Source organism: Calidris pugnax, unplaced genomic scaffold (genome assembly GCF_001431845.1).
Source record: "Calidris pugnax isolate Ruff unplaced genomic scaffold, ASM143184v1 scaffold262, whole genome shotgun sequence".
NCBI classification, from domain to species: Eukaryota; Metazoa; Chordata; class Aves; order Charadriiformes; family Scolopacidae; genus Calidris; species Calidris pugnax.
The window spans coordinates 3,248,274-3,272,637 of record NW_015091043.1 but is presented as its reverse complement, the minus strand read 5'-3'; the positions used below and the strand labels follow the sequence as shown (position 1 = coordinate 3,272,637).

The 24,364-nt window shown below is 36.0% G+C and overlaps 1 protein-coding gene across 3 annotated transcripts in view; it reads right to left on the bottom strand.

Moving 5' to 3' along the window:
- The window catches only part of IFT74 (intraflagellar transport 74), a 35,821-nt gene extending 11,594 nt beyond the window's left edge, over positions 1 to 24,227 (bottom strand). Inside the window, exons 1-14 of one of the 3 annotated variants that reach the window (XM_014956454.1) lie at positions 24,077 to 24,227; positions 23,171 to 23,311; positions 22,606 to 22,741; positions 22,035 to 22,083; positions 21,253 to 21,351; positions 21,029 to 21,089; positions 20,517 to 20,576; positions 19,391 to 19,452; positions 9,066 to 9,204; positions 7,990 to 8,052; positions 6,898 to 7,041; positions 6,217 to 6,257; positions 4,823 to 4,902; positions 1,657 to 1,710 (exon numbers count right to left, since the gene is read on the bottom strand). In XM_014956454.1, the coding sequence (XP_014811940.1) occupies positions 1,657 to 1,710; positions 4,823 to 4,902; positions 6,217 to 6,257; positions 6,898 to 7,041; positions 7,990 to 8,052; positions 9,066 to 9,204; positions 19,391 to 19,452; positions 20,517 to 20,576; positions 21,029 to 21,089; positions 21,253 to 21,351; positions 22,035 to 22,083; positions 22,606 to 22,741; positions 23,171 to 23,287 (1,105 nt within the window). In that variant the 5' untranslated portion in view covers positions 23,288 to 23,311; positions 24,077 to 24,227. Of the gene's footprint in view, positions 1 to 1,656; positions 1,711 to 4,822; positions 4,903 to 6,216; positions 6,258 to 6,897; positions 7,042 to 7,989; positions 8,053 to 9,065; positions 9,205 to 19,390; positions 19,453 to 20,516; positions 20,577 to 21,028; positions 21,090 to 21,252; positions 21,352 to 22,034; positions 22,084 to 22,605; positions 22,742 to 23,170; positions 23,312 to 23,425; positions 23,632 to 23,672; positions 23,965 to 24,076 lie in introns of those variants that run through there. The other 2 variants (XM_014956455.1, XM_014956453.1) reach the window with 2 other exon arrangements.
- Positions 24,228 to 24,364: the final 137 nt, after the last annotated feature.

Genomic DNA, 24,364 nt, shown 5'->3' with positions numbered 1-24,364 from the left:
TGACACGGCTAAGCCATGTTTACTTTGTCCCTCACTGCACCTCTAACCCATATGACAGAGCTGTGACTAATGAGCTGCTCCCTCATCTCAATTTTTGCTGTTGATTGCTCGGGCCGACTGTATAAACTTGCACTTAATCCTTTTCAAACACTGTACTGCATTTCTAAACTGCTGTATTTTAACTTCTAAACCTATCCTCCAATATGATTTCAGCTTTTCCAATGCAGCATTTTCTCTGAAAGTATGCATTTACTCTCTGTCATCCAACTGATTAATAAAAATATTGACTAACCTGAACACCCAATACACTGCGAAACACTATTCAATACATACTTCCATCTTGGCAGTAAACCCTTCAAAAATAGCAATTTTGGATTCAAATGCACAGTATAGGTAAATAATGGACAATATTTCTTTAGCTTCCTTCGAAGAATACCACAGGACATATACTGAAGTCAAAGCATGTATCATCTGCTGCTCATCCCTTATTTTGCAATATTTTTCTGTCAAAGAAGAAAATTTATTGTTTATTCTTGACAAATTAATATTAGTGTTATTTCTATTCCTGTTTCTGCAATGTTTAGAAATTGTTTGCTTACTTTTTCCACAATCTTTCTGGAAATTGATACTATGCTGACTGGTGTATATTTCCCTGGCTTCTCTTCTTCAAAACAGGTACCACCTTTGCCTTTTCCCATTTTTAAGATTCCTGCATGTTTCCCCAAATCTCTCAGTTAATCTCAAATATCTCTGGAACTGCGTCAATATCCTCTGATGAAGGGCAGAAACAAAACAAACCCCCAAAAGTCAGAAGGATCATGAGGCCCCACTTTTATGGTCTGTATTTGTGCTGAAAATCAATACCAAGCAAGCTTTTGCCCTTCTGCTTCAAAGCAAATCAGCTAATTAGAAAACACAGAAACTCTCTAAGCATGCTCTTCTGCATCTTTCTTTATTGTAAGCTGAGACCTTTCTTTCAGTATCATGCTAGCCACAAGTTACAATTAATATTTTTAGAGAATACTATTATGAAAAGGTATTATATACTTCAGTCTTTATGACATATTTATTGATAATTTCCCCCTTCTGCTGAGTAGCAGACCAACTTTTTTTGTAAGCTGCCTACTACAGTATACTACCAATATACAATAGGTTATATTTTAAAAACAGTTCTGTTTTCATTTTCTGCTAGTTGTCGATAAGGTCTCTATAACATTGGAACATTTTAATATGGAAGAAAGCTTTAGTAACATTAATCTTGAATAAACAAATATGAGAAGTCTTAATTTTAAAGAATTACATAATGTGTCTGTCCATTTTGAAGTTCTGCTTTTAATCAGACCCGAACAGCTGGTTGTATGTATCTTTCATTTAAATTAATTTTAAAATTAATTTCAGCTTTGCTTTCATAAAATAAAGCTGTGTTCCTAAGACCTTAAGACCTTTAATGTTTGATGAAAAGCCTTGAAAGATGCTCCAAATATTTGTGACTGACCTATAAGTCCTAAGATATCAATTATCTTGTACTGAAGTAGGTTATAGAAACTTTATGGAAAGATCAGCTCTTTTCAGCTCTAATTAACTGAGTGTTAACAATACAAGAAAACCAGAATTTTAGCGGAATTAGGCCGAATTAAAGTATGTTAGACAACTTACTGTCCATGCTTTCTTCCCTCTTCTTCAGCTCCTTGTATTTCCAGTTTTCCTCTCCTGCAAGAGATGTAACGTTTATTTAACTTCATCCTGTCTCAGTCCTGGATTCCTTCAGGTAGGTAAAATGCCAGTTTTAAAAATAAAAATTCTACATGCCTAGAAACTACAGGACTTATACTTCCCCTGTCATTTAATGTAGTCACTTCAACTGACTGTCATATACACTTTTATATAAAAAGAAATATAATTAGCTCAATAAATCAGCCTCAATGCAATTTTCAGAACCTTTTAGAGGTTAGGATTTTTGATAAATAAGAGTGGGATAAATACTTGGTTTGAGCAAAGGAAGTTCATAGGATTTTTCTGAAGCCAGGTGAATTTCAATAATAGAGATCAAATGCTTTTGTGCATTTGGACATCGCGGTTACTTAAAACTTTCTGCAGCTCTGTTCAACGTATGTGCCACTTCAGTGGCACTTTCACCTATTAGAATGGACTTTCATGAGGATACTCAGCTTGTAAGCAACAGCATGACAATATCAGGGAAATAAACAGGAAAACTGTACAAACAATGCTACAGGAAAATAAAATGCACAGAAAACTTTCTAAATTAAATTTAAAAGAACATTTCCATTCACATTCTTTGTAGTGGTTTTAGGAGTAATGAATAATATACAAAACATAATTCCCTCAATTTTAAAATCCAACTACTGACTGTAAGTAACGTGGGAGACCTGATATGTTTGTCAAAAGTTTCAAGAAGATGAGACAATTCAGCTCCTAATTAAACTAATTTTAAGTTTCAAACAAGTAAATGTTTAATTTTTGAGTCTTGCTCATTGACTAATTTTCAGCACAATCTTGTAACTTTAAAGAATACAAAAAAGAATGAAGTAGATAAGAATACAGCTAAGCAAGCAAATTTCTCCAGGTCTTTTTACTTGTATACTCCCATGCTTTCCTTTTTATCTAGTATATACAAACAATAAGCACACCCGTGGGCCCCTAAGGGACTGTGATTCTACTTCAGCTTCCGTGCAGCTGTGGCTTTGTTCCTTGTTGGACTCTCTCTTTCATTTTGCAAGGCAAGTCTCCAGTACTTAGTAACTCAGTCTGTTCCACTCTTAAAACGCCTAGTTAGAGCAGGCTGTGAAACAGAGAGCTACATGATCTGCCAGGTGTCTAAAGAAAAAAATTGAAATAAAGACCACAACTTTTGAAATGTTTTTACAGGGAAGTTTTATTTACAATATGACACTATTAGCCATACTAGCCTCTCATGCAATCTATAAAGTGTTAAGTCTATTCCATTATGAGTTAATGTTGCTTTTGACTAATCAGTTAAAGGTAACTGCTAAGATATAGAACATAAAATAAGTAGGTGAACTTTTTACTTACTTAGACTTCCTTAAGTGAAAACTAAAAATAGTTATTTCTATTTGTGGTCTGTTTATTTTGTTTCTCCTGCTCAACAATGTTCCTAGCACTGAAATATTTATCCTGAAACATTAAAAAAATAATTAGTTGTAATTTTTTTTTTATATCTATTTTACCTTTAACGAAAAACTTCAGGAGCTGATATTTTGGGAATGCTTTGTAATAAACAGTTAAAATACTGGGCCAGAAATAAGCTGAACGGGGCGGGGAGAGAAAACAGGAATCTAAAGGACACAAGAAGATGCTGATTTAGAGCAGAAGTATGAATGGCCGTCTGGTCACTACAGAAGAGGGAGTTGGGTGTTTAGATTGCTGTGTCTTAAAGCTACTCCTTATGAATATATTCCTTATTCCCTCTAAGTTATACCAACAGGTATAATTCCCTCTATACTATACCACAAGGTAACTTTATTCTGAATATCCTGATGGTTCTAGCATGTTGACAGAGAGCATGTGCTTTCTCCTACATATGCTTTAAACTCTCTTCTTCAACAGAGGTCTTTTTCTAAACCAGTGAAAGACATGCAGTTCAGCGATGAATGATTGTGTGTGTAAATCTAACTATAAAATGCAAAAAGCAACTCACTTCTTACCTTCTGCATTTCTCCAAAGATACAAAATAAAGAATTGCAGGCCAAACAAAAAGGAAAAATTAAAGCAGAATAGTAAAGCTGGCAATGATTTTATCTAGAAACAAGAAAGCTAATAAAACAGTCTTAATCAATTATTTGCACAAAAATAATGCAATATCTGGAGAAATATTAAATATTTTGTAATGTAAAAGATGAGAAACAGATGTATCAAACATCTGTTTATGGTCAATTTTAGAAATCTTTGTTCACCTTGAAGAATTTTACAGCTAAGTTTTACACTGGTTGCCAAAGAAAAGGTACAAAGTAAAAAGGATACAAACACGTAAACTTGTCAGTCCTATAGAATTTAAAGAACTTGTTAGAAAGTTTTCCCAAATGTATGCACCTATTTATGTAACTCCTATCTAAACAAGATTCTCTATAATTAGAAGAAGATTTTCCGTGGGATATATTTCCATTTTAAGGAGAATTTTACACAGCTGTTAATGGCCTACACTCAAACTAAGCAACTTCCTCCAGAACTGTATCTTCCAGTCCTAGGACAAATCCCAACCTAACCTAGCCCAATGTACTACACACCAGGTGTTTGCTGGAGGTAAGCTTCTAAGCTAACGCCATTGCTAGGCAGCTCCCAAACTTTCCTTGCAAAGACCAACTCAAGAAGTTTCAAAGACAGATAAAAATAGTACTGAATTCTGTCTGTTTTACACATTGTTATTAAACGTTCTCAATTCCACATTTACTGACAGCGTACCACATCATGTAAATGGTAAAATAAATAAAAGCTTTTCTAAAGCTAAGCTGGGTTTGCCGTGTTGCCAGTAAGTAACTTCTATTCCTCAAGTAGTCCTAAAACCAAAATTGCGACAGAAAACCAGACAGCTGTACTTCTACTTTATATGGCAGTTTTACTACCCAACATGAACTTGATGAATGTGCCACTAAAGGTGGGTACTTCCCATTTCTCTCATCTGAAAAGAAAAGCCTGTACTCCTAGACACAAAATCTTTTTGCTGATGGTGAATAATGCACATCTGCATAAGCCTAAAAGCTTCAAGCAACTAATATCCATAACAATATGTGTTATAATACGAACAGATGCTGCTCTGCATAGTCTGCTACAACTCTGGTCATATTACCTTGATGATTCTCCAGATCCATATCAAGCCGCTGAATAACCTTTTTAAAATGGTTTATTTTTTCTTTGACTTCTGTCAGCCTGAGAAATAGACAATGAAATTCAAGGTTAAAAATGTGTTCTAAATACTTTTTTTTTTTAGATAAAAATGGAGAGAAAAATCCAGAATAAAAATAGCAAAACTAACTTTATCAAAACTAAAAGCAACAAATTGCTGTTATTATAACAATATTTATAAAATATTATAAATAAATATTATATTTAGATTTTAAAATATTTAGGTACTAAAATATTAAAACATTTATAAAATATTATAAAATATTTATTATGTAAAACATCTTTCACCTTAGTCCATACATGTCTTTAATATAAGCACTGCTGCTCTTTTCTACTAAAAACAGTTTTTGCTGAGTCATCAGTAGTTCTTAATTTACTCAACTGGTCCCTCTGCTGGTTGCTACACAGCTTTGCAGAGCTACACCACCACAATCGATAAACTGCAATTCCTTAAAGATTCCTTAAAGATTATGTATGTGTTCACTGAAAACCATTAAGAAATTGCTAAGTAAAACACTATATGACATAAATAATGGAAGTAAGAAATTACCTGAAAGAAAACTCTACATAAATTCTCAAATATAATTCTCTGTTACCATTTCTTTCCAAAAATTCTGTTAAGCAACTTACTATTCAATCAAAGGTGTCAATGCATGAAAAATTAACCACTAATTACAGCTGAGAATACTGCTTAAAAAAATTAAAATTGTTTGTGAGAGATTTCAGGAATTATTTCAATTTTTACGTATACTGAGAGAGATAAAATGGCTCAAAATCACAAGAATATTGTGCTGTTTTATCTTTCCACCCCAACACACTACTATTTACTATAACATTTACCAGAGCTTCTGGCAAATCCAGGAAAGGTTCAGTACCCAAGAATCAAGAAGCAATGCCATGTTACTCCTTAGAATGAAACTTTCTATAAGCAACTTTGTAACTCTTTGGTTTTAAGAACAGATAACAAACAAACTCTTCAAAATGTGATGTAGCTCAACTTCATAGATGTCCCAGATCAGTAGCTCTTAATGGATGAATGTCTTCTTCAGCCTTAAATGAGTTTGTATCAGTGCTATTACCAATTTATATTCTCAAGGCATGTTCATAATAATAGGAAATATCTTCTTATGCAGATCTAATTGTCTTATGACTATAAAACCTGTTTAGCTGAAACAAGAGGGATATATTTTGTTCTTTGTGGAAGGTTAACACTAGCAGAGGCTCAGAAATGTGGTAAAGTCCTAAAAGCCCACAGAAAAGAAATACGTGGTGGAATTCAACTATCTGTTTTTAGGGTCCAAATGTAATTTGTGGCAACAGTATAATGGGATTACTCACTGTCTTTCCATGCTTGCTATTTCTTGACTATCGTCCTTAACCTGTAAGAAAGCATAACAACTTTAACATATGAAATGAAATCTACAAATGAAAATAGGAAAATCAACAAAGATTTCTTAATTCAGTATGCAAGGAATAGAAACTCAGCAGAAGAAATCACAAATTTCCTGTCACAGTGTCCAACAACAGCTCTTTGTTGAAGAGAACTGATAGAACTGTTATGTCTTCTAAATGTTTTCCTCCTTTCTCAATACGCATTTAAAAATCAGACACACTTATCAGTGTTGTTCAGTCCAATAATCCATATAGTATATATGGATAGCTACATAACACAGCATACACCTTTGTAAACTAACCAAATTGTTTCTGGATTAGTACCTCAGTATCTCACAAGGATACTGTCCGGAGTTATGTTACAGATCTGCTCAATAGGATCAGTTTTCCCACACCAAAATGACTAATGAATTGGAACAAGTCAACCAGCTGAAAAGATGACTCTGCCAATTTTATTTGGCTGAACCTAAAACATTCCATCCATCCAATTCATTAGCTGTTCTTAATTTCAAATGCTGCCTAGAGAGCTAATAAAGGCAAGATTCAAACACAAGTTTTTAAAATCTTATCATCCATTAAAATACGGGCTCAGATAATCTTTTACATGACAACATTTTATGTTCTTGCCTGCTTTAGTAATCTCTCTCTTTCCTCCTGTGGAGATTCCATGTTCTTATCCTCAGCAATCATTTGATCTCGACGCTCCTCAAGCTCATGGAGCTTTTCATACAGCTGCACAGCCTCCTGTTTCACGTGGGAGTGTGCTATTTCCTGGTAGGAAAAGCAAAATCTATGAGCTATTTTCAGATGGCAAGACAGCATTGCAGAACTTATGCTTTAGTTACCTTGTACGCTTAGCTGTACATTGAAAGTGAATTTGTTGCAAACAGTACAGAACAGTATAAGCAATAAATTATAATCCATATACTCAATATCACATTGAATTGAATATCTCAGTCAGCTACATCTTGCTTTATGAATTCATCCTCAGGCCAATTTTCGGAGTAGATTTACTATTTTGTCATTTCTAGAGGATCACAAACCATATACGGTACTCAAAAGGACTGAAAAAATGCCTAGTAGTATTTGAAAAGTATATTTTCTGAACACATACATGACTGAATGTTTCAGGTCATAGATCCTTTTATCCATGGAAGACACAATACAAGAAAATTCTCCTCAATCTAGTAATATGACAGCGTATTACTAGTTTGTGTTTATGTATGTATGTGGGATAAGAAGTAACTTAGCAGGTACCACTTTGTGCTTCAAATGCCAGTTGCTTTTGAAACGGGATGTGAAACATGAAAATCATTCTCACACATCCTGTGTTGACTTGAAAACACACTGGAAAATGAGGTGTCACAAATCCTTAAGAAGGATGTGAATGATAATTTCGTGTTTATCTTCAGAAAGTAATTCCAAATCAATCAAATGTCCCACAAAACATCTGAAGCCACTAAGTAACTAAATCTAGGAAACCTCACTATTGCTACCAAAATTTTGTACTTGGCATCTAGCAGAAACAATCTTCACTCAAAACTGATTAGAAATTAGTGATGGAAAACAGAGAGGCAGCTTTGCCTTCCCATTCTAGGGTATGATCTTATAGTACCTGCAAATTTAAGGAGCAAGATTATAGGCATTTTTCTACTGTATTATTTTTCACACTAGAGTTCAATGAAGATCAGTATGGAGATCACGTGTTATCATACATACAGCTCTTAAAGCCTCCTCCTTTACACTTAGTGCATCCAATTCATGCTGTTGAATAATCAATTCCTAAAGAGGAAAAAAATGCAAATTTCAGATAACAATTACTACTTGATGAAATTACTTTTTTTGTTCTGCAACTTAGTATTTATAAAATGCTATAAAATATCTCATTGCTGATCTTAAAAATCCAACAGACAAGACTATGTCCGGCTTCTTCGAGTAACTCAGATTATCAACTTACTTTTCAGCATTCAGCTTCTCCAATAAACTCTTATTATTTGCAGTTACGCTGTAACCAAAGCACTGTTTACTCTTTTTCCATAGTTTTTCTTAAAATCAGTACTGAGAGTGGAATTATACTTTTTCAGAAGTTTCAAGTCAGATTTTAAAATCTGAACTAGCTACCACGGTTTCTTCATAGTCCAGAAAAAGACAGGCAGGCCCTGAATAGTGGTGCAGCTCATCCTAAAACAGCTGAAAAGCATTGGCTTTAAAAGATGCCTATCTCTCTGTACAGACTATACAGAAAAACCTTCTAAGACTGTATAGCTTAAGCTAGATGATCCCAGAGAACCTAGAAATTTGCTTCTGTTAACATTAGGACTAGTGAATGCTAATTAACTCATTTTTCTTGTACATTCAAACGTACAATACAAACAACAAAAAAAATCCAGTCAGATTCACTTTTTAACACAGGAAGAAAACTTACTACTCAAGTGAACTAAAGAAATTGCCGGGGTTGTTTTTCTGTTTTGTTGCTTTTTACATATGATGAAACATCTAAGCACTACAGTGGTGCTTAAAATTTGCATGTCAGCCCCCAAATTTAAAAGAAAAATGATGGAACATGATTTGTTCTTAACATAAGAAATATAAAAAGACAAAGTATTTTGGTTTTGGTATATGTTTTTAGTCAATTGCTTTACTTATTTTTCAGAGACTTCTACAACTAATTCAGGTACCAGCAAATTTTTAATGGTATTACTCTACTTCAAGCTCTTTAATACTTAAATTGTATCTGGAACCAGTGGAGCCATATCGAGAAACATTTTAGGTAAGTGCAATGAAACCAAACCAACCTGGGAGAGTTTTTCATTTGCAGCCTTCATCTCCATATATTTAGCTTGATTTTCCTGTGACATGTCTTTTATTATGTCATCTGCTACAACCTTTTCACGTTCAATATCTTCTTCTACAGCTTGGATTAACTTTTCTGTGCTGTAAAAATGGAACATTTTTGTAACTTTTACTAGCTGATGTTTATTTTAAGCACCCATTTCAAACTCTGGTATTCCTTTTCGCCTGACTGAAATGATCCTTTAACACCAAGACTCCCTAGACTTTAAAAAAAAAAGAAAAAGGGGGTTACCTACTTGTATCTAATCTTCTTGTAGACGGCTTAACTCTATAAACACTCACACCACGGAACACAAAAGTATCAATATAGTACTTTCCAACACTCTTATGCTGTCTGCATAGTCCCCAACCCTGGCAAAAATACACTACTCCCTCTCAGTTGCTCTCAATCAGTGAATTGCTAGAATAAGAATGTAATATCTAGTAATTTCTATGAAATTCCTAAAAGCTAGAGTCAAACAATTTGAGAACATTGCTAAAGATAAAGGAAATTAACAAAAACCCCCGAGACCCTGAAGAGGATACCTTCCCTTCACAATTCATGAAAGATAGTTTAAACTGTTTGTTTTAAACTGTCTCTCTCCTCTCTATTAAGAATGACAAAATAAGTCAGATACCTTCCTTCAGGATTTCTTTTTCTTCTATTTTTCATTAAGTCTTCCTGAGTTGCATGATGCCAAAAAATTTTAAATTGTGTAACTGACACTATCAGATCCATGACTGCAGCCAAGAATGTCCTCAGGATGGTTGTAACATGACATTAAACGGTACTCCCTCCTCAGAGTAAAAATAGTTTGTTCTGATTCAGTCCAAAGAATGAGGCCCTCACTGTAATACCCCATTTTGTGAATGGATAATTACGTTATGCTTGGCAGCGGAAAGGAGTAATTTTTCAAGTGAAGCATATTCTTAAGCTGTGACTGTATTTTGACTCAGGACCCTCTGGAAGGAACAGAACTGGGAGTTGGCAGGGAGCTTTCATGTTACTTCCTCATTGGAGGTTCCTCATCCCTTAATCCAGGCCTCTGAAAGCTGTTGCAAGGTCTCGGCAGTGACAATTTCTCTCAGATCAAGCCCAACTGAAGACATGGCAAAATGAAAACACAGAAATTGCAGTGAAGAATTTAAGAAAACTTTAAGGTTACTGATTTCCAGAATAAACCTCCACACCAGATGTAATTCACCTGGAGGGACTGTCAGTACCAACCACAAGGAGCTTGTCTTTAAGTACAAACAGGGTGCATTTTCCTGAAGATCACTGGGGCATTTAGGCAGGGAGAGAAGAATATCGCTTGCTACATTTCTCCTGTGTTCCAAAACACCTTGTGGAAGCAGCTGCCACTGTTGAGGGCAGTGGTGCCTCCAAGTTCTACTGGATTTTTCTCATCTGTGCCCGAGACTGCAAGTATCAGCCGGTAGCGTAGGAAAGTCAACTTTTCCAACCCCACCAATGTAGGGCATGAGTGGACACATTAGAGAGCAGCCTCTTTACCTGAGGCAAGACTCTCTTTCTTATTGTTCTCATGTCTCTTGGGTAAATGCTTCAAGGTGATCCAGTGTGTCCTTGAGACACATCACTTACTGTGATGCATCTTCTCTGGTAGAAACCTTTTGACAGAAGGCTTAAACTCAGTGTTTTTCTAAGAGGCAATAAAAGTATCAGCAATGGCTGTCACAGGAAGTCAATCCATTATAAGAAGTAAATTGAATATTGCTGATGAAGCTGACGCAGGGATGTGGCTTAGAAAAGTTACAGATTGTTTCGAGATATTAAGCAAAAAATCAAAGTGGCAATAACGTCAAAGAGGGACAGTGAAGTAAAATTGTTTCTACAGTCATATATTTGAGATGAATGGAGAATGAGAGGGAACTGAACTGTTTTGTAGTTTGATGCTGTGCACTGTACAGAATGAGGCTTAAAGAATGAGCACAAATCAAAGCAAAAATGTATTGGACATAGTGTTTGTGCATTAATTTAATCCCTCTTTCAACCTGCATATATACATGCTCTTGTATCATAGCAAGTATATTTTATTTTTAGAATTTTTTCCTGAAATATAGTCCATATAACAGATAAACTTAAATGCTCGCAGCTCTTTGTAAATAATGAACTTTATATATTGCACCTCGCAGCTCCTCTGAGGCTGATGTTTCCAACACAAGAACTTAACACAGATTAACTAGAGTTCTTTACTTCAGTATGCTATATCTTGCAATTTTCTTCATTTAGTGACTGATCATATAAAAAATGCAAGTCTTTAACTGATTATAATCCAGCTTGCTTTTAAATTCCCAGTGGCATTTTAACTCAGTGCTTCCTGTGTGATCTGGAACTTGACATCTGAGCCTACTATTATTAGACTTCCCTATTGGCTGCAGATCCAATTAAATCCAAGATGATTATAAAAAGTTGCTCAACCTAGTCAATCTTTTGCTAAGGATTTTCCAAGTTCATTATTATTTTTTTAACACTGTCTGCTTATTCATCAGGTACAAAGGTTGAACAAAAACAAAGTGCTGCTGCACATTATTTCTTGTCAGTGCACTGAAAAATCTACATGTGTACATGGGCTGCCTCTAAGAAGCAAAAGAAAGGTAAGGCACTTGGCACATATTTTTCAAAATATAGGCAAAGATTTGTTAGTATAATTTTGTTGCTAGACTGGAAACAAATACATCTTGAGATACATTCAAGGTTCAGGAATTACTATGAACCTTGGACATGCCAACTTGTTAAGTAAATTGTACTTCAGTAGAAAGTCAGGGAACAGTCCGTTTCTTCTCTGAAAAGGAGATTACCCGATTATGTAAACTCCATTACCTCCCCAAATCTGCCTTTTTATTTTCAAAAACAACAGGAATAACATTACTGTTAAACAATAAAGTCTTGAAAAGTTCTCCAAGGAAAACTTTTTAAGAAAATGCTTCTAGTTACAAGGAAATGTCAAGGTATTACCAGTGTACTGCCAGGCTCAGTTTCTTTCCAAAGTAATTACTATAAACAGCAATTCTTAAAGTCTAGTTCTAGTAAAAGCTAAACTGCAATTAAAATTACAGATGCTTTCCTGTTCTTCTATTGATTATATGGGTTCCCAAACATACAAAGGAAATAAAATTTGTAAGAAACCCCCTAACTTTTCAGTAGAAGCTGAAGTACAAAACAGGAAATATATTTTTGACTTAGACATACATGTGGTAAATTTTTAGATAGGAAAAAGATTTTTCAAGTTAATTGCATCCGCTTCATTCTGACATTTTAACTTTTTGAAGTTTTTAAAAACTTTAAAATTAACTTTCATTTTCAACTTGACTGTTTTTTATTAACTTACAGACTAACTTTTAAAATAATATTTTAATATATTTTCCCCATTAAAGGCAGTATTTTTCTTGAAGTCTGTAAACTACAATAATACTATTAATCTGTATTTCTGGATTGCCTGGTTAAGGTGTGCTCTGATTCTGAATATCTTTGGAAGTGAGATCTTTAAAGTCCAAGTATGCCATGAGATTCAACTATTAACATCATCTATATTTGGACTTCTCTAAATGCATAATCTTTTCCATTAGTAACATAAAAACGGGCTCCAAAAAGCATGCAGGCCACCAGAACACCACTGACAAGAACAATACCCAATGCAGAACATAGTACCACAGTGGCTGCTGCTTCTAGTACTGCTTGTCCCTGCCACTGATAATATCAAACAAAAAGGTTTATGAACTCTTTTTGTATTTAATGTAAATTTCCAACAGCAGTAAAAATGCACAATGGATCAGAGCAGTACAAGTGGCATTTATCGTCTTTTTCTTCCTAAGAAGTTGATAAGTTTCCAGGCTGATTCAGCTGGGTGAATGAGGTCAGTCCTCAGACACCCAACTGTTCAGAAGCAACCAATTAGACTTTACCGTTTGTTCTGTGACCTCATCTACTCCACACTGATCAGCAAAGGCCTCCCAGCACTCTTTTTAGGGATTGATGGAGTTTAAAATCTGAGTGGCTGTCTATATTTAGCATTGCTCATGCAACTGAGATTCCTTATGCAATCTCCTCAACTCTTCTCTATTAAATTCATCGAATACTCTCTACAGCTCAAGATACAACAGGCACTTTAAACATGTATCTTACACCTCATTTTTGGGGTCTTTTTTAATCTGGAAAATGGAAATCTGGCAAAGAGATGCTGAGGTTCACTTAGCCCACTATCTTTTCTCTTCAGATGCTTAAGAGAAAGTACAAAAATGAAGGGGGACTGACTTAACATCTGACATGGTTTCACATTGCTGTTCAAAATGAGTATATCTTGCAATTAACACTTGATTCAAAGGGGATGGATAAGTAACACTTTTTCTGAGAGAAGTTAATTTCACAGTGATTACCGTTTGTCAGTAAAGCTTTGCTGAGCCTGAAAAAATAAGGTTCATATCTCCAGCACATGAGACTGAACCATGTTTACTTAGTTCCAAAGATCAGAGCAACACCTACACCTTCATAATACAGAGGTAGAGGTTTATGCCATATATGTTATATTATGGATCATAAAGAGATAAGAAGATCAATCTACTAATTAAAAATTCACAAAAATTGCTTAGTAACTTGCATAAGAACATAAGACAAATCTGATGGATAAACTAAAATCCTGTGTAGTACAGTATTCTGCCTCTGTCAGTAGCAACAAGAGAAATTATTTAGGAAGCCTGAAAACTTTCTGCAGTTTACTCCTATCACAGTTTTCCAGTACCCATAGTTGCTTTAACAGGGATATTAATGAGAACATCCCTGTCTATTTGTTTTATCCATCTATGAAATTGTTGTCTAACAGCTTGTCTAATCAGTCACTTTTCTATTTGTTGATACAGTCTGCTCACTAGATCTTAAGTTTGGGTCAATTAAGTCAAAGCTGAATGCATTAATTCTGATAACCAATGTTTTTCCTCTTAATTTTACATTTCATAGTATCTACGTAGAACCAAATTTATTAAATTATCACTGAAATACCTGTATGCATTAATTTGTTAAACTACCACTACACTGGTATTCTGGTCTTGGTATACAAAAGCATTGTTTTTTGCTAGGTTCTAAACATGAAACTCTCTTGGCTTGTGATCTTGGCTGGAACACTGTTTTTGAATCCAGTCACTGCTGACTGCAACATTACTTCTCAAACAGTAAGTTTTATATGTATGTAAATTACTCTTATTTTTGGAACATAAAGTAGAAGTTAAAGGCATGTAAAATACTGAAGAAAGAAGCACGTAGAGACATTTAAAAAGGCGTGGTTTTCTGCAAAACTGACAACTAGCTGCTGGCAGTCATTGTAAGTGGGTAAATAACACTGAAACCTATTTGAGATAATTTTATATCCTAGGCAAATCTGTCTGCAGACAACAGGAAGGCCTCATTTATCTTTTTGGAATAGACTTTAAAAGCAACAGTTACTTGGACAAGGCCAATTACTGCTCAAATTAGAGAGATTTATGGAGTTAGCACTTGCCCAAGTCAGGTCCAAATGTATAAAAGAAATTTTAAAGTTTTTTTCAGATTAATTTAATGGATTTCAGATATATTGGGGAATGGAAGACAAGGAAGAAGCCTTGATTAACAGTCAAGCTATTTGCTCTGACTCACTGCCTACAGGTCCAGTACTGTATTTACTGCTTGTTCATCTTCAGGACAAACATGAATAATGAAGAAACACACAATGGGTATATACAGCGTACAAAAGGCACTCCATCTACATTTGTCTTTAAATGCTATCTAGACTCAATCTGGTTACAGCAGTGACAAGCTGAACATAGGCTACTTAATTAGGAAGACACATAACACAACCAAACTACTTCCAGTACTTAGAATCTCTGCAGTGATGCATATACATACTATATAAAGAAACTTACTGTTTCCAGAAAACAAAAATGTGTCAAGGTATTGAGAGTAAATACTCTCAAACCTGGTAAGACTGCAGCTATTCTAAACTTTTACCCAGAAAACTGAAATTAAGTGCTACATTAGTAATAAAAATACATACAAAATGTTTTGTTGAAGGTCTGCTCCAAAGACGTTTTAAAGAGTAAACATTGCTGTTTTTAAAACAAAACATTACATTTGAAAAAGTGTATATGAATTAACTTTCAGTCTTGAATCCACTTCCTCTGTGACACCTTCATTCCAGCCTACGTGGGAAAGGAATCCTTTTTCTACCCAGCCACAACCTTCACAGACAATTCTATGTAAAACAGACAACCCTACTAATTCCAAAATGGCATGCCAAACCTGTTATATTTTGGAGGATCATCACATAAAGATGCTTGCATCTCAGACAGAGTTTAAGCACTAAGTGATACAGAACTTCAGGCCTGTATACACTAAGAGGATTCATTCCCCTGGATCACCAGGCCACACATATATTAAAAAGATAAATAAAATTACATGAAGTAATTTTTTTCTTTTAAGGTGCTGGCATTAAAAAATACACGAAAGATTTTTCATGCCTATAATAGTCATCATTGAGACACCTTCATCACCGGACTTTACTACAGTATTTAATTGTTGTCATTCTCTTTTTTTTCAACAGGTCACTTGTGAGGAGTCTGGAAAGAACCTCTCGGATATCCCCACTAACATTTTCCAAAATGTTACTAAATTAAGCCTCAAAAATAATATCATCACTTTAAAAGATAGTGACAAAGAGATTCTTCGAAGTTTTATTAACCTCACTGAACTTTATCTGAATGAAAATATGATTACTGTACTGTATAATAACAGTTTCTGCAATCTGACAAAACTTGTGATTCTGGATATCAGCAACAATCATATTAGCACAGTACATAAAGCAGCATTTGCAGGATTAAATCAACTGTCAGTGTTGAATCTATCCTATAACACGATTACTCAACTAGATTCAGATGTATTTGCCTCTCTAAAAAGTCTGACAGTTTTAAATCTACAGAATAACTTTCTCAAATCTTTCCATATAAAATCACCTTTTCAATTGACTGAAATTGTTTTAGCTGGAAATCCATGGACCTGCTCTTGTGACCTTCTGGATTTACAGATGTGGCTAAATGCCTTCAGTGTGACAATGGGTAAGTTTTGGTAAGAGCAATATTTCATACTTTTTTTTACATCAAACAGCCTTATCCTGTTTTTTTCCTGATCTGGATAATATCCGCCACCAATTTATCTGTATTTTGCAGTAATACATTAGTTATCCAGGAATTTTTTGTTCAGATTAGAGTGCCAATTAATTAACGATCTCTCATAACCTCTCCACTGTTCACGTTCACAGCAAATGAAAACACTACGTGTACATTCCCAAACACCATGGAAAATGCCCCCATCAAAACAGCAGCTATCCAACCAGCTGACTGTCAAACTGAAAAAGCTTCTTTAGAAAACACTGTAACTTCCACTTTTGCTGTTAAGCTTAAAAGCAGAGCCTTACTAACAGCTCTGACTCCAAACAACATCACTGGAAACAATGGAACATATGCAGGTAATACACTGACGTTTCGCCTTACTGCTTACAAGGTCTTTGATTTGCTGTTCCATGACTTCATACTGTTTTGCATTCCTAGTACGCTGTAATTCTTCCAAAAAAGCCAGGGCTACAGAACAAGCATATTTCCAGGTTTTGGTAGACTGTACACACATTATGGTGAATGTTCAGCTTTACTGAGTAAGCGTTCAAAATGGATAAACCACACTTAAATTTTCAAATGATCCAGATCTTTGCCTAGCAGAACCAGGGAATTGTCTTTATAAAAATTCAGTCTAGCTGCTTTCTAGACATATCTGTCATCTTAAAATGTGAAAGGGTAAGTTAATTAATTTTATTCCTGCCCTCAACTATGTTCAGTGTAGAGGACACAGATGTGCCTATCCCATACTCTGAAAATTCCAGTGACAGCCTCCTTACTTTTCTTCACCATTTGATGTTAATTCCATCACCACTCTGTAACACTCTACCTTTTCTTTTGGTAATCTCGAATATCTTTTTTCTTACATGCAAATTAATGTTCTTCCCACTCTTCTATACCAAAATGCTTTACTTGCTTCTGGCTAAAGCAGAAGATGTATCAATCTCCAGAAAGCCACCACTGCCACACACCTAATTTGCTATTGAAATTCTTATTATAAAAGAAACAAAATTGAAATGATATGCCAACCAGAACACGTAACATTTTAGGGTGCAGACATCATCACTGTACAGAAATTTAAGCCTAGGAAACAGAATTTGTATCAATTACTGTTGGATTTTTAACCCCAAGGCTTATTTTGGAATTTAAGTATTGAAAAATAATTATTTTATCTATGTCCCCAGAACTTTATCTGACTTTGAAACTATTATATTTGATAAATATGCACGGTGGATTTATATTGCTAGGAAATAGGATTCATACATGCATTTTTGGTCTAAGTGATGTTACTGACTCCCTAATAACATAGAAATAACATTCTACTAAAGCTTTGGAGACACTCAGTAATTCCTCTATCATTGTTTATTTTGCGAGTCCTCAAGTTTAACTATGAAAAAAAAGTTCTTGCTGGTATTCCTCATGAAGATGACTCTTCTTTTTTTTTTTTCCTGTTTGTTTTCAAGAGTTACCACTTCTTGGCAAAAGTTGGACCTTCCTAGGGGGTGTCCTAGGGTTTGTTCTAAGCACTACACTCCTGATTTTCATTGCTATAAAATGCCCAACATGGTATCGCTACGTGATGAGCTACAGTCACCGTCGTCTGGAAGAAAATAACTCTGAGATGTTTGAACAGGAGTTTTCAGCTGACATGAGTTCTTCTCCTACAGTATCGAGTCCAGACAATGAAGAGCCCATAGTAATATTTGAGAAAATTCATGAATTTGTGCCTGGCGAAGATGGATTTATTGAGGATAAATACATAGATTCTTATGTAACTGAGGAGAGTTAATGCCTCAAACAACGCATGATGAACTGACTTTTCAACACTGTAGTACATTTGTACCTCCATATTACACTACTTATGTACAATATAAAATGAAGCTAAGCAGTCCATCTTCTTTCATCTCGTCAAATCCTTAACAAGATATTGCTGCATGAATCATGAAGCCGAAAAATGTGGTGGCATGCATGCTGCATACTGTCACAACAATTATTTCAAAACATGCAAAAAATACTCATAATCCGCCTTTATAAAAACTTATTTGGTTATTCACGGCAGGGCGGGAGAGCTTACTGTATATTGCTTAAGATGAACAAGTCTTCACAAAATAGCTTGCGACGCTTGCATAATCACTAATGCATTCTACATGAAGAAGTCCAGAAAGGAAAAGTAGTTTCTCTAAGATGCTGCCAGACCAGGGACTAGGGACACCAAATCAAATGTGTCACAACTCAGTAGTCTATTAAGCAAAACTAACACCATCAGAGAACAGAGCATTTGGGTTTTTTTCACCCACATTAGCAGAGCAAGACAGACCAAATGCTTCATTCCCTTAAATGTTTCTACATACAGTAAAATGATAAAGTAGCACTACTGCATATCTAGTGCCTTTATGCCTTAGTTTGCTACTGAACCAAGTTTTCTCTCATCATATTTTCTTTACATTTAAAAATGCATTCAAGGGTAGAACAGATACATTTCTGAGTTGTTGAAACCACAGTATTATTTAAAAGTAACTTATTTTTATTGTAACTTAATTTTAAATGGTAATTTTTTTTTTTAAAGTGCTCATTTATACATAAAATGTCATCATTGAGATTACTCTTACTGGCAGCAAGCAGGGTCACACCTTTTTCTCTTGCACACCTTCTGTCCCTAAATTAAAATGTCAGAAATGCACCCTCTCAACCTATCACTGCACAAGTCATTCTCATGGCCTACAAATTCTTACGGTAAGCACCTCACTGTCCTCAATCCTCCCCTCCACACACCCCTTACCCTTACCAGACAGGAATCTCAGATCTAGTTCCCATTTCTGCTTGCTATCCTCCCACTCTGCCACTCTGTAGCACAACCTTCAAAACTCAGGGCCTTGACACCTCTGACACCTAACTGCTCCTGGGTCGCACAGTATCTCCACAACAGTTACTGAGCAGAATTTGAAGCTGGGAACTTCAGCTGAAGCCTGGCACTAATGTACCACCTTGAAATTGCTCAAGTATCAGTCGTGATATGCATCACATTTTTAATGTCTGAATCTGAATTAGATAACACCTCGATTTTGCCAAGTTCAGTTATGATTTTCACAACTTTGGAGAAGCAAGGACTTAAGAAACAAGTACTTCGTGTACTCACGCTTGTCTTTCTGTGAAAATTTTATCCACGCTTTGAGCATCTCTGTCATTCTGAACCTTTAACTTAAAAACAAAAAGATTTATTTTAATATAATATATAATAATAAAGATACAAATTTTATACACAAATTCCAAGTTTTCTTTAAATGAGCAAGAAACTGCTCAAAAAGCAGTAGAGAAAGGAGCAGCAGAGACCACCAGCTCCACAGGTTTTTCACAACTGAAGCTGAAGAAAGACCTTCTGAAACTGCAGTCTTCCACTAGAAACCAAAGGAAGTAAGATGATATCTCTATGTTTAAAAAAGAAATACCATCATGTTTGTAACAAATCACTTCACTTACTGTGGGCTCTATTCCCAGAACACTTAGTAAAATTCCATTTAAGCCTACAAACAAAATGAAAAGGTAACACTTGCAAACTATTCTTTTCTTTATGGCATAGTCATTGTGACTTTGTTTTCAATCAAATACAGGGGGGAAAAAAAGAGTTGTTTTGACCAAGAAATACCCAGGTGGTTTTTCAAGCTACCAAAATAACCTTTTCTAAAACTAGTTTCTTTTTCTTATGGACAAAGTGATCACAGGAAATAGAACATGCTTAATGCCACTCACACCTTAATACTTAGAGGCACCCCCGTGTTAGAAAATGAAGAAGGGGAGTTAAAGAAGAACAAAATTAATTGATTTTGTGGTTGGCAATATCAGAGACATATCTAGTATTTATTATACTGGAGTAATTTTAAAGGCAGAAGACAAAAAAGAATCAAATTTCCAGAAAACCAGGCAGCTTTACAAGGCAGTGCAGTCTAATGAATTTGACTTTCGTAAGATTAGTGTTCTATGCTTCCAAGACAAATAAAGAATGTATTTTAAGACTCATAATTTGGGTTGGGATAACAGCTTTCTCAAGTCTAAAACACAGAAAACTATCACAGGCCTGTTAATGCAACACTTCAGGCAATTGTTTCACTACAAGCATATTACCAATATTATGGTTAATTTAACTGGAAAAATGGATAATTTTTAAATTACTGCTATGTTTTTTATATATGTCATATGTTCAAAGCACTAAGAACATAACACACACTATTTCACTGTTCAAACATAGCAAATATCCTAAGTCTTACCATATTGTAATCTCGAATCACTTCTGCTATATCCGTATTGGTGTTAAGTATATCCACAACCTGAAAAAACACAGAATTCCAACCTCTTATTGCTCTCTTTTTTTAGTTACAAACAAGAAAATCAGGCAAATAGTTTGCAACTCACAAAGCGCTCAAGAAAACACAGCAATTTTCTGGTATTGCAAATGGAAAAAACATGATTTTGGTATCTTCATAGATTATAGGCAGTTTTCAGAAGTAATCATCATTATATGTGGCTGTACAAAAGCCACAAATATTATGCAGCAGTAATTTCTTAAACCCATATGCAACTGCTTCTCCTAACGTGTAATACGTTTTCTTTTTTTTTCCTGTTTTCCTTAGTTTCCACCTTTTTCCTTTCCAAAAACTTAATAAAAGGCAGTATTAACCAGTACATTTTTATAGAGAAATGTCAATAAAAAAAGAGATGGCAGTACAAAGTAAATGAGACTAAAGAGAGTGTTCGGTATCAAAAGCTGACAGCAGCATACCATGTTGTAGTCTGCTAGCTGACCTTGAAATTCTTTGATTTCACCAGCCAAAGCCTCTGCCCTAAATACAAAACAAAGAGCCAAACTTAATATGGGAAAGTTTGTATATGTAAAAACAAAATAATGAAAAAAGAATTATTTAACAGTTCCTTGAAGCATACAAAATACCCAAGACTAGACTTGTGACTGAGAAAGTTAGCACTACCTTAACTGCAATACGTCACCTTTTTTCATATGACAAGTAGACAGATTTCTCTTGCTTGTACATTTCTACATCTTCCTGTAACTTGTTAATTTCTGTTGTGAGTTCATTTGTTTTGCTTCTGCAGAAAAATAAACAAAAAGAATCATTAACATTTGAATGCACAACTAAAACATAGATCGAAATTGTATTTTACTACAAGAGATGTGCAGGCATTATCTCTTTCTCACACTGCACAGTGTTCCAAATCGGTATTTCAAAGAAGAGTTCAGTAAAAGAGGAAAAAAAAAAGTGTGGTTCTATTAGATAAAGTCAGAAGTAGTTGTTAGAAAACCCGTATACAAAATAAAATGCTTTAGTTAGCTTTTTGTCCCCACTGGTGAAACAGATGTCAATTATTGTCAAATAGAAAGGTCAATTCAGGTAAGCCACCTGAAATGTACACGAAAAAGTGCTTAGTTTGTGATGCTACTTCTTACAAATGAAGCTACCAGACCTATCAAGAGTTACAGGTAGAAGCTCAAAATCAGTGACTTTCCTTTTACTAGCGCAGTGGGACTGCATTTAACTTAGCAAGCCTAATATCAAAATGTCAAAGGAATCTACTTGTACTTTGACAGAAGCATAAAATTCCCTTCCTCCTACAAACTACATGCAAAATGACCTTAACTCTTATAACAGGACAGATTTCATGTTAAGTGAACATTGCTTATCCCACTTTATTGTTAAGCACAACAAGCTTCATGTCAGAAAGGGAAGGGAACATTGAAACTTCTGCCATTTGAATGTGTTGTTAAGACATACCTCAGCAGTCCCAGGTAATATGTTTTATCCATTATCTGTCTCTGAGGACCTGACAAGGGAGAATAAGATGATGTTTTGTCAGAAAACAACTAGTTTGATGAATTGTAAATTATTAAAACAATCTGCAGAATTTGCAGGCAAAGAACTGCCTTCTCAGTGTTTCTAAATAGATTTTACATCACTGAAACAAACAAAGGCAGAAACTCATTTTAGACCCTTGTGAAGATAAAAATTACTTGTTCAGCTACATGAACAGTTACTATACAGCACAGTATTTTAATTATTCCGCAGTGCTGGAAAAAGACACAATTTATGCTATTCTATTCTTTTGAATGACTTTTAAATACAGCTGAGGCACAGAAAAGCCTTTGTCTTAGAGCTCTCAGTCTTCTCTGTCAAGAGCAAAGAAAATAAGAGCCATGCTTTCATCTTCCTTCCTTTCTCCTATTCCTGTTAATCATAGCTATTCACCCTGCAATTTTTACAGCAATGCAAAGTTTTCCTTTAAAACCCTAAATATTCTTTAAAAATGTTTGCAGACACCTTGATAGCCATTTTCAGTCAAAAATACCTTTCATTGCAGTTTTCATTCCACTTAATCCCTGTTGAGTCACTGGACGATCTGCAACTTTGATCTGAGATGACAGGACTCCTGCAGTAGTTGAGGAACCACCACGAGAACCCGGTCTTGATGTGCTAGGAGGCATCTATAAAAAACAACAAAACACAAACCTCCCAACTCTAATTATGCATTTATGCAATTGCCAAAGCAATTAAAAACCTAAACTAGTCTCTATACTGCTCCTACAAGAACCTTTTAGCATTTACATCTCTTCAGGTAAACAAAGCTTCAATCAACTGTCTGCTGCAGCAGGGTAGGAGATTACCTTTGAGCAGCTGTTCATTGTTCCTTCTCTCTGCAACATTAATGCTATTAAGGTTTCCCAGGTGAACTCCTGATGCAACACCTCCTTGACCCCTCTCAGTCAAAATTTGAAAACAAAACTCTGTACAAAATTGAAATCTTAAAATTCTTCCTGAGAAACTATCACTCCAGATGTAGTACTTAAAAAAAAAATACCCCCCCAAAATGGATAAAAATCTATCAAAGCTCACGTTCAAATTATTTAACATACCCCTGTTCCTATTCTGGTTGCAGACAGAGTCCTTGATGAAGAGGCAGGCCTTGCAGTCAGCCCTATTCCTGCTCTTGAAGAAGGACGAGATATCGGAGGTCTGTGACTGCTGGCCATCTCTCTTCCCTTTTGAACTTCTCCCTAGAAAGAGGGATAGAAATAGTCCTGTAATTTGCACAAGTTCTTTAAAACTATCAGACATCAGTTATTTAAACCTTATTTTTCCACCTAGTAAAAGGAATTTTCTTTAGAAACCTGTAACGCACTTCCCTGCTGGAAAAGCATGGTACAAGATGGAAACAGTGCCCAGAAAGTACCACGTGAGCTCCATCCATAAGGTGAGACAGCAGTCCCTCTTCAGTGCTTAGTCAGTCCTCAGTATACACTGTTATACAGATAGCTCCTACTAATGCTTTTGGCATTTATTGTTTCGGCATCTGCCCGCAGTACTCAAGCCTCTCATGAAATAACTTGGAAGTGAAGAGCTGTTATAAATACCCACTTGGGCTATCTGGGGACAGCCCTTCAGGCATCCACAGTCACCAATGCATACCCAGATTGCGCTACTCCTGATAAACCCTGGCAGCTTTCACCAGCCCCCTGAGGAGCTCCCCTCAGCCGCAGAGCCACACACACACGGCCCTTCGATCACTGAAGCTACCACACAGTTGCTCGGCAGGCCATATGAAACGGCGGTACTGACGACCACCACCCAAACGGGCACCAAGCACCCCTGTTCCCCCGGGGCGACAAACACCCGCCCCCAGAGAGGCTGAGGGCCTCTGGAGCCGGGAAGGCGCGGAAGCCACAGCATCAGCAGGCCCAGCTACAGAACCGGAAAGCCCGACGGAGCCACAGCCGTGCGCCAACCCCACTTCCCGGGCGGTGGCAGCCCCTTCCTCTCACCGCCAGCCATTAAAGCCTCCACACACAACGCAGCCGGTATCGAGGCAACCACCCAGCCCAACCCCGCCAGCGCTCGGCCATCGCGAGAGTCAGAAATCTCGTTCCGGCCTCCAAGGGACCGACTACATCTCCCAGCGTGCCTCGCGGCGAAGGAGAGGCAGCTCTGCCCCTCTCCGGAGCGCGGCGCCTGCCGGGAGGCGTAGTTTAGCTGCTGGCCCCTGGCCGGCGTGCTGAGGGACAGCTCTTCCGGCGCGGCGCTCGGCAGTTTCCGGTAGCGGCGGCGGCGGC